This window comes from Aspergillus campestris, assembly GCF_002847485.1.
Source record: "Aspergillus campestris IBT 28561 chromosome Unknown P168scaffold_1, whole genome shotgun sequence".
NCBI classification, from domain to species: domain Eukaryota; kingdom Fungi; phylum Ascomycota; class Eurotiomycetes; order Eurotiales; family Aspergillaceae; genus Aspergillus; species Aspergillus campestris.
In genome coordinates this window covers 2215776-2226303 of record NW_020194336.1, presented here as the reverse complement: position 1 = coordinate 2226303, position 10528 = coordinate 2215776, and the positions used below count along the sequence as shown (strand labels likewise).

At 47.1% G+C, this 10528-nt stretch overlaps 1 protein-coding gene across 1 annotated transcript; it reads right to left on the bottom strand.

The window, feature by feature from the left end:
* Positions 1–6406: 6406 nt before the first annotated feature.
* Positions 6407–8799, bottom strand: nsdD (GATA-type sexual development transcription factor NsdD). The gene is made up of 4 exons (XM_024832888.1): positions 8360–8799; positions 7359–8277; positions 6964–7290; positions 6407–6823 (listed from the first exon to the last, which is right to left on the bottom strand). The coding sequence occupies exons 1-4, from the start codon at positions 8389–8391 to the stop codon at positions 6611–6613; spliced, it is 1491 nt and encodes a 496-aa protein (XP_024697059.1). The 5' UTR covers positions 8392–8799; the 3' UTR covers positions 6407–6610.
* Between the last annotated feature and the right edge of the window lie 1729 nt (positions 8800–10528).

The window sequence follows — 10528 nt, the reverse complement described above, 5'->3', positions numbered from 1 at the left end:
TTCGAGAATACGAGTCGTGTACTGCTACTGTGTGCCACACCCGACATGCGCATGGCGGTGGGTGGTTGGTATATTCAAGAACCCCTGTGTTTACGATACCGTCCCACTCGTCTTACTTCTGTATGAATATCAGTCCTCGAAAGGCGAGACTTCTTTTTGTCCCAGTAAATCGGTATCGAGATCGAAGACATGATTCGAACTAGGTTTCGGTGGGCCACAACCGTTCGGTAAGCAAAACCCGGCGGACACTTTAGCCACAATGATATCCCACCAATGAGAATAATTGGCCTAATAGTAATGCATGGTTACTATGAGGTTCTTAGTCTAGACTGAGGAGAGCACAACTGATCCATGTCACCATCAACGCCATCCTGATGAGCAGGAGACAGCAAGATCTATTGAGTTGTCATTAGACTTCTTTCAATGACTGATATGTCGTACATATATCTTCCATGTTTCTTTGAGTTGGTACATATCTTCGAGCTAAGGAATATCTACAACTTAGACCTCGAACCAAGAAATGCCCCAATTAGCGGAAGGACAGAATCAATTCGAGCAATTATCATGCGGAAGCAGAAAGGAACCCCATGTATCGTCCCACAAAACAACATTACTACCTACGAAGCAACATTACCGTATCAGCCGAGACGATCTATACAAGATGCATGTCGCAATAGTGTTTGTAGCACGAACAGTGGGAACATCCCTGATAATTCACCTGCTCGTGTCCAATAACGGCCCCACATCATCTCGCGCTGTTGGTTCCTCCCCACTGGCGCGTAACCCAAGACTCCTTTCTTTGTTCTGACCAGCCATCACACAGAAACCATGCACATCCATGGAAGGGGAAAAGCTAAACCAGGGGGAATCGAACAGGGAGTGGGTCAAGCCACGACAAGCTGAACAGGCATATCCATGCCAAATCCTGCAACTAAGATCCTTAGTACTGTTTCTCCCTTGGTCAAAGCTGGCTCCTGCAGTTCCATCTGCAGACACAGATCTGATCTGATCTGATCTGATCGGCACTAGGCAGTGGTCTAACAAAGCGATCCCATCGCAAGGGTACCCTAGTTCCCGATACGCTGGGCTACGTGGATGCTAGCTCGATCTGATTGATTGCTCATACAGATCCAAAACTGGAGTAGATGATACAGCGCCATGCCCAGTTTCTAGCGCCGATGTCTCACCATGTGGGACCGCGATATGGTGTGCGTTAGCCTTGGTGGTTGATACTTGTATCGTCTGTGCTTGGTATCACCATACTTTGCTTTGGTCAGATGGCTGCTAAGATCGCAAACCTCTGTGTAAATAGCCATGTAACGGTATCATCGATTGACTCTATAGAGTACTACTTCTTCTTTATCTAGTACCTACATACTTTATTTCCAATCATTGATTGTCAACGCAAGCCACTCGTCTAGGTATGATACTTGCTCATCATCACATTATGTGTAACCTATAGCCCAACCCAGAGATGCTAATGAGTCGATGCTGGACAAGAACAAAGAAATATCTCTTTCAAAAACCAACAAGAGGGTATGACACGGGGCATTTTACCACATAGGAAGATTGACAGCTCTCTATCCACCCGCTCCAAACGCGAATTAAAGATAAAAGTATAATTGAAAGTTAAATTAAAAGTTGAACCAAAAAAAAAAGAAAAGAAAAGAAAACGTAGTTAAAAGAAAAGATTTCAGCCAGGGACGGCTCAATCTCGGCTTATCTCCGCGTATTATACTAAGTAGCTAAGCAGCAAACCCTAACAACAGCCAAGAGGGGGTTGAAATTTCTCGTACGTACGTACGTACGTACGTATGTATACATACAGAAACAGCTCAGACATATCAAGAACAAACAACCCTTTCTAGATATACCTAGTATACCCCAGCATCGGCCGCAACAACCGAACAGCGCCGGCTCGGCCGATCGCGAGACGCAGTCAGAAAGTAGCGTGCATCGACGACCAAGCCAGCTGAAAGATAGACTACCTTACTTGCCTTGGGTACCTACCTACCGCCCTAGAGAGGTGCGTTACAGGTGAACCACACCGCTACGGCGAATACCGACTGGCCGGATGAACTAACTCCTCCCTGATGGGTTTGGTGGGTCTGTGTCACTTTGAGTGCAGGTTGCATGGGGTACGTATGTTAGCCGTGCAGCTGGGGACAGACAAACATGGTTTGGGGGCGAATTAGGTTATTTGGGTGTTGGAATAATGATGCAAGGATGGTATTTCTGATTAGGAAGTTGGATGGAGTGGCCCGACATACTCTAGTGTTAGGAGATTGTTTATCATTATTATATTAGAGACTGGAATGAGGTGTTTAATGTAATCTATTCGTGTTGTACATGCGTTGCGATTGTTGATGTTACTGGTAAATCTGTGGCTGACACTCCTTACCTAGGTAATATGGCGGTCTTGAATTAGACATCCAGTCTACCTCATTCCCGCGAAGGGTGGAAGGAAGGAAAAGAAAAACAACAGCGAGATCATCATATCTACAATATTACCGAGCAGAGCCTCTCTCAATGCGGGGGGTGAGGGGGGCAATGACTTGCATCCCGGGCAGCTCGTACTCGGGTAGTTCTGCTGGATCGAGTCTTGGTCTGGAGGTAGGTAGCTGAACAAATGCAGGAGGGTGGGTGGTTCACCGCGAGGGGTGAAGCCGGGGAGTATGTACTTACTCTGGTTTGTATTTAATATAGAGAGGAGAGTCGAGAGTAGATGGAAATATAGAATGTATGGTAGCCTTAAGCGTCTCGCCCGTGTTAACAAGAAGTACTAAAATGTTAACAGCGAGTTCTAAGAGTATACAATATTGATCAGGATTATACTAATCTATATACTATTACGATACCTATAGCAAGAATATTAAATACAACATTTCCTTACACCCCACACAACCCCAGCCCATATTCCACACAACCACCACCTACCTCTAGGCAGCAAAATACCCAGCCCACAAGAAGGATCATGCATGCAATACATCCACACGTAACCCCATCCAACGACCCATCAGTCGGTATGACGACAGCATACATACACATACATACATACATACCTACCTACCTAAAGCAGTCAATAAGCACTAAAAAGTGCACCTCAGATCCAGGCCCCGATCCAGGCCAGATCCAGACCAGATCCAGACCAGATCCAGGCCAGATCCAGGCCAGATCCAGGCCAGATCCAGGCCAGATCGAGATCGGATCGTACAGGGATCCACCCAGTTCACGTCTGAGCTTCGATCCCTGCATTCTGATCTCTCTCTTCCTCCTTCTATGACTCCTCCATGGCTTGGTCGTGGATGCAGCTAACGGTTGTATGTGATAGTTGTTCTGCTTCATCCAATACATGGAGGGTGATGGAAATACGTGCATGCATAAATCAATAGATGTATATTACTAATCAATGCATAGATTGGAGCTGAGTATGACGTCGATATGAGCGATTCATGGTTCGCAGTCACATGACCAGGCGGTTTTGTCGGCCGATCGGGGGAGAAGCTGTGGCTGTTCATCTTCAAGTAGGTGTGGCGAACATCTCAGATACTATCTTGTACCGAGGTAAGATCGATCGACTCGGCCGTCACAATAAAAACAACATAACAAACTCAAATATTCATTATAATAGTAGATTTGGTATAATAATAATAATAATAATAATAATAATAATAATAATAATAATAATAATCAAGAATCCCAAACCCATCGGCAAAAGCGATAACAAACAATTCCAAATCCGCCCATTCCCCGCAGGTGGGCTGGGCTACTGCAATTCCAAATAGCCGCCGAAATGGCGGTATCTCTCTCCTTCTTGTTCGGAGGGACTGCGGAGTGGGTAGGTGGATTGCCTAAGGCAGCGGGGCAACAATACCACTATCTTAGACCGAGGTGGGGAATACATACTAGCTTATTTACTACTATACTATCCTCCTACACTAGACGTGAGAGAAAGAGTCGGTAAGGATAAATCAGGGTGTTGACCAAGATAATAAACAGCTAAGTAAGAACCCCACTGTCCCTGACACGGATCACATTCACGTTACACCATCCTCGACACGTTAAGTAGGAAGGAGGTGGGTGTGGCGCTGTGGAGGGTGGAGGGTAAGCAGCGGTGAGGCCGGCGGTCTCCATTAGCAAATCCCTTCAAATCCCGATTGAGACCGGAGCACATCATTCTTTTTTCTAATGGTATTAGAATTGAGTGGGTGTGTATATAGTGAGCTGGAGTAGATTGAACATGAAGAGGGGGAGAAGAGACTCCAAATCAAGGTAGATATTCTACTCAGTAGTTCTTCAAGTAGTGAGTATGCAAGCCGATCGGAATCAAACCGCTCATGCAAGATCGGGCGCATCTTGATCCGATCGCGAGATGTCGATAAAGAGATGAGATCTACGGAGTACCAATGAACCAAACTACCACAGACCCTGCACCTTGTGTGGTTACTAGTCACCAACCACAATAATACTACGCTGAGAGATTTATTCAGTCAACTAGTGTAGGAGAATTACTACCTATTAATTTAGGTCGAGGAATTGATGATACTATTCTAGACAACTCGACTTGGCGTTTAAAGTAAAGGGTTTGCCGATCGCATGCCGTGCATACTTTATTTATTGCTTTCATTGTATATCGGAGGTTTCCGAGTCAGAACTATACTACGGACCGCCCAATAATATCGACAGTCTTAAAGTAGTAGGACTCAGTATCTGCTCACCGACAGATCAGACGAAACTCAGTATTTGTCACTCCTTATCCATCTGATGAAAACAGATCTACCCTGAAAACCATCTCCCCCCACCAAATAACGACCCCCAAAACAATATAAAAAAAACACTATTAAAAAAGGAACCCAAAAATCCATCTCCGATCCCCAATCGGCCGAACCGACCGAAAGCCACCCAAACCCGTCATACCAGGTGTCAGTTGTCAGTCACCTAACTCGAACCATGGCTACAGACTCGGTCGATAGCAGATAAGAACAGACAGACGTCAACGGAACCACGACCACAAAAGGCAGCCGAAAGTTTCTGCCCGGACTTTCTAGCACATTCTTCGCCATCCATTGGTCGGTGGGATCTAGATTTGAGTTTGGCTTATATAATGCTATCATCGCCTTGACGATGGCGGGTAAGGGCTCCGTTGTCTACTGGGTCGTACTAGATGGGGATAGATACCTAGATCGATGGGATCTGTGTTACCTGGTTGGGAATTGAGTGGCGTGGTTATAGATCGGGGCTGTTCGGGTATCGGCTTTATTATAATAATTATATAGTTGTATTGGATAAGTCGCTTGCAACGTAGCCATACACAGTTGGTATAGACCACCACCTCAACCTCGGCCAAATAATAACCTGCCCGATCAGATCCAATCCAGATCCAACAGTCTACCTAAGTCTAAGCAAGGGGCGAAAAGCAATCCAATCCAATCAATCCAATCAAATAAAATATAATGAGATTAGGAAAAAAAAAAAAAATACAAATTAGGAATCCCTTCCCTCAACAGGAACCTCGTTTCGGAATCTCCTACCGAACGCCTGGTCCCTGCCCTGCCTGTTCTGCCCTGTCTGCCTTGCCTTGCACTGGTCGATCGATTCGATCGCCACGGCGATCATCGGCTGTGGCCACTGGCCACATATCTACCCATCCTTTCTTCTAATTGGATTATGGTACCGATGATCTTTGATCTTTGGGTCTGTTGTACACGTTGTGGTGCCTTTGGGTGCCCCATAAAACTAACGAGGGGAGGATCGTGTGGCCATCTCGGTGGCTATGGCCATGGCCATACTCGGAGGGCGGCGATCTACGGTGTTATCTCGCTTTCCTCTTTCCGTTGACAGATCGAGGAGTGGCTAACTGTTTCTCATTCTGGGTACCATGTTCGATCTATCCAAGGATGTATGTATGTATGTATTAATGATCTATCACGCATTTATTCTTACAGGTATTAGTGTGAAATATCGTACAGAGCAGATCTCATTGCATGCGTCGTCTTGAAAACTTAATAAATATTTGGGGTTGGACGTGAGTACATCAGAACATTTCGTAAATCACACACACACCCAAGGGTGACGGTGATCGATCGTCCCCCGTGCAAACTGCCGTGAGAACGGGTAAAGACAGGGTATAATTGCGAACCAAGGCCAAGGTGGATGAACAAGATAGCATAGTGAAGAGGGAGGTGACAAACGGGGAGATCATAAAAAATCCGTGTTCATGCCAGTGGCCATCTGGCAATCACCACGCACAAATCAAGAGACAAATTAGAGAACACAGGTCTATCCAATCAATGCCTTTTGCAGAACGTTGTGAAAGGGGGTATTTCGAACAGAAAAGAAACAAACAAATCAAGACACCAAGATCCAGGGGGCGGGCGTAAACTAGGGAAACTTGAAATACACATAACCGCTGGTAACATGTCCTCGCCCAAGATCGGAGTCCTGAGTACCATGTCCCATGGGAAGGTACAACGAAAACCACTAATGGGTCGACGAACCGAAGTGGGAACAGGCCACTCAACGCCGAACACTTCTAATCCCTGAAACCGACTGAACGCCACGTCAAAATAAAAAAAGGAAAAAAAAAAAAAAGAAATCACAAATGAAAAGTTCAATGGCTACTCGGCGATGCAGAGTCCAACGCCGACTTCGGTTTCAGGTTCGAACCCAAGGATGTCGCTTTGTTGGCACCCATCTTGCGCGTCAACTTCGCATAATGTAATCCGCAGGCATTGCACAGGGTTCGTGCTCCGTCTGGACCACGGCGCCATTCTGGCGTTTCAGCTCGGTTGCAGCTGTGGCAACGGCCTGGAGGGGCAGCTTTCTGTTGCATCTGTTAGCAAGCGAATAACAAGAACAGTAGTGAGTAATCCAGGGGCTGTGGAGCCTCTAGCAGAGGAGAAAACCAGATCACTGGTCCAATGGAAAAGGAAAGGGGAGGGAAAGAGAGATGACGGAACGTACCCCTCGGCGCTTCTTCGATTCCGCCCCGGCAAATCCGCCACTGCCCTTGAATTCATCCTGGTAGATCGCCATGTGATCATCGTCGGGTCCACCCATCTTGTACGCCTTTCTTTGGGCCATCTGTTCCGCCAGGGCGTGCTCTTGGTTCAATACTGCGGTTCGTATCCGCATCAACGCATCTTGATTCCGACGCTGCATGTTCATCATATCCTCAATTTCGTGTGGAGAGGGCAAAGAGCCCAAAACAGGGCCAGATCGCTGGGTTTGGTGTGCCCGAGCCGCGTAGTGCCGCGAGAACTCCAATGTTCGGCTGCTCAGTTCCGCAATCTATAGCAATTAGCATCTGACTATGGTGTTGTAACGTGGCCGATCGCCTTTTTCTCTTGGGAACCTACCTCGTTGAGTGACGCCTCCATATCGTAAGCGTCCAAGTGCCGTTTGACCGTTTCGCCGTGCGGGTGTCCTGCCATCGGCGCACGACCCGGATAAGCCCCCTTAACCTCCTCAACACGTGCATTTTCTGGCATGCCGGGTTTCCAAGGCCCACCGTAAGGTCGCGATTCGTATGCTCCGGGGTATGCCGGCGCATTCGGTGGGGGTTGCGACTGGAACGGATATGGTTGAGGAAACGCGGTATACCCATTGGGAGAAGCCACACTACCCGCCGAAGGAGGCGCGCTGTACTCGTAGCCGGACCCTGCCTGCGAGCCGCCGATAGACGTAATCCCCGTCTTTGTGCTTTGCGTCGGCGACTTCCCCGAGTTGAGCGAATGCAGCGAAGGGTTTCTCGAATCCTGAGTGGTCATCGATACCAAGCTCGACCGCGATGCCTCCGTTTGCAGCTGGGATTTGGCAGGGAAAGGAGCCTCCCGGCTGAACGGCGTCGACGGGCCATTGGAGAATGGATTGGGAGGACCGGAGGGCCCCTCGCCCGTCGGTCGAGCGATGAGATTAGACGAAAGGGGGTGCGGTGTATGAGGGGTGTGCGGTGGCTGCTGGGATGGCGCCGAAGTAGGGGCCGGGTAAGGTAGGGGGTTATCGTTTCCTAACGCTTCGTGAATCGAGGGAAGTGACTGTCTTTGCGATTGCGATTGCGATTTTTCCTTCTCCTCTTCGAGGGCACGGCGCGAATCCGAAGGCGAGATACATCCTGGAGCGCTAGTGTTCGACGACGGATAGGAATAAGGTAAAGGTTGACCCGGATACATATTGCTCGGGCTAAGCAATGGTGCCGGTGATGCCGCGACGGGGGACGGTTTGGGAGGGAATCCGGGCCCGTCCTTGCCTAGAAAACCGATCGCTGGCAGATGCTCCCTATCGATAAATAAGATCGTTAGCAAAGAAGCTAGAGAAAGTAGTAAAAACAAGTGAAATAATAAAAGAAGGGATTGCGAACCTGTGTCTAAATCCAGCTTCTATAGACCCCATTACGCAAAAGGTTCCAATAGTATTAGTTTGCGGTCTTCGACCTCATTCACTATTACCACAAATTGTGTAACAAGTAAATGACCAGAGTAGTAAACTTGGTGGGTTGAAAGAATAAATCAAAACACCGATAGGACGGTTGATGAGTGAATCGGTTGATGTGTTGGTGTTGGTGTTTGTTTGATGCAATGGTGGATCAAAATATTAGGTTGACCACGTAAAAGAGGATCGGGACGAATTAAATAGTAAATCCAAACTAGAACGATGCACGAAGGAAAAGTAGGGGACAAGTGCCACCGCTTCCTTTAACCAGAGTTGTCTAAGGTTGGTGGCGGTTGGTTGGTGTGGGGGGAGAGACAGAGATTCAATCGGGCGAGATGCGGAAGTAGGACCGGCCGCAGGAGCGAAGTTCCGGGAAAGGATAGATTGGCGAAGCGAACCTCGAGATGACCCGATGAAAAGATTTGGAACGAACTCCGAGAGGGTCTGCAGTGGCGTTGCGAGATCAGAAACTCTACAAGCAATGCGATCGCGATTAGAATGCCCACAATTGTTTAGATGGGGGGAGGGGAGGGGACAATGATGGTCCAAGTACGGCACCCACCCGCGGCGGCGCAGCGAATAGATCAGATCGCAACGGCCCTTCCTGCGTCTCGAAGAACCATCTGTCCAAAGGCAATAAAAGATAATAATGGAAAAAAAAAAAAAAAATCACACTCACACTCACACACACACATGCGCACACGCATACACACAGACACGCACACACCACAACGCCAAGGGAAATCTTAACAATCAGATTTGTGTTGCCAGATTTATTCGGGAATGAGATTGATTTGACAAAGTTGACTTTCCGGACGGGAGAAGGGCGGCGGAGGCGCAATAAACGCAAGGGATGGCAGGATGAATGCGTCGCGTGGAAAGGGGAGCGCTGGACTCTGTTGCTCTCTTGCGTGTGGGCGCTTCTTGTTGAATGGAATTTATTGGCTTTTCCTTCAATCTACTTCGCTTTGATCGAAACCTTTTCTCAATTCTCTCCCGGATACCAGATCCACTGATGCAGTTGGGTTGTGAAGGAGATCGAAGTTTCAATCCCGAGGACAGGAACAAGTGAGAGGATAAGTCCTCGAGAGACAGTGGTGTCAAGGGAGGAAAAAAAGTGGGTAAAGCGGACAACAATAGGATCGAAGATATCTCGGGAAGATGGAGAGAATCTGTCTTGTTCTCGTGGGAGGAATGTCAACCACCGACAGGAAGGAGGATGAGGTCGGGGAGTGAAGGAGGGGGAAGGTGGTAGAGGTTCGGTCGTCAACACCAGGTAGACAGGGATTGACGGAATGGTAGAATAATGATGATGATAAATGCCTAGTGGCAGCCGGAGAAAGAGGAAGTTAAATGGCGATGAGAATGGGAGGGCAAATGCAATTATTTATTGTTATTGTAGTAGGAAGAAGAGGAGGAAGTGTAATAATAATAATAATAATCACACTAAAAGACTACTAAAATCATGAATCCTCAGAAATAAAATAAATTAAATAAATCTAATTAAATAAATACAATAAATAAATAAAATAAATAAATCCAAAGGGAAAAAGAAAAGTCATGCTAAATGAGCAGAATCAAAACTATTCCAAGAGGACTGCCACTACCAGGCCCGCACACACACGAGCTGAGAGATATGGGAGGATCCCGATTCCCAACGAGAGGGATGGAGTACAATCGACCAGACTAAACTAGATTGGCCCAGGACAGGTGAGCTCAGATGTCGAGGAGAATTATAATAATAATAATAATAATAATAATAATGAAGGAAAATAAAAAAGGAAAATAAGAGAAACAAAAATAAAATCAAGAGGACGGACTACGATCGTCGAATCGCGCTGGCAGTCGTGACCAGTTTAAAGTTACGGCGAATTACAGAAGCTTTACAGGCTGCGAACTGCGGATCTTCGACGAAGTGTGGAGTGAGTTGGGATCATATTGGCGATGAGCGGGTATCTTGGTGGGGAGCGATAGGCCTTACTAGGGGAGGCCAGAAAAAGAAAAAGAAAGAGAGATGAAAAGGGAAATACAGAATAGAAAAAAATAAAAGAAAAAAGGGGATTAGTACTTTGACACTACTAACTAGGGTTGTCAATCC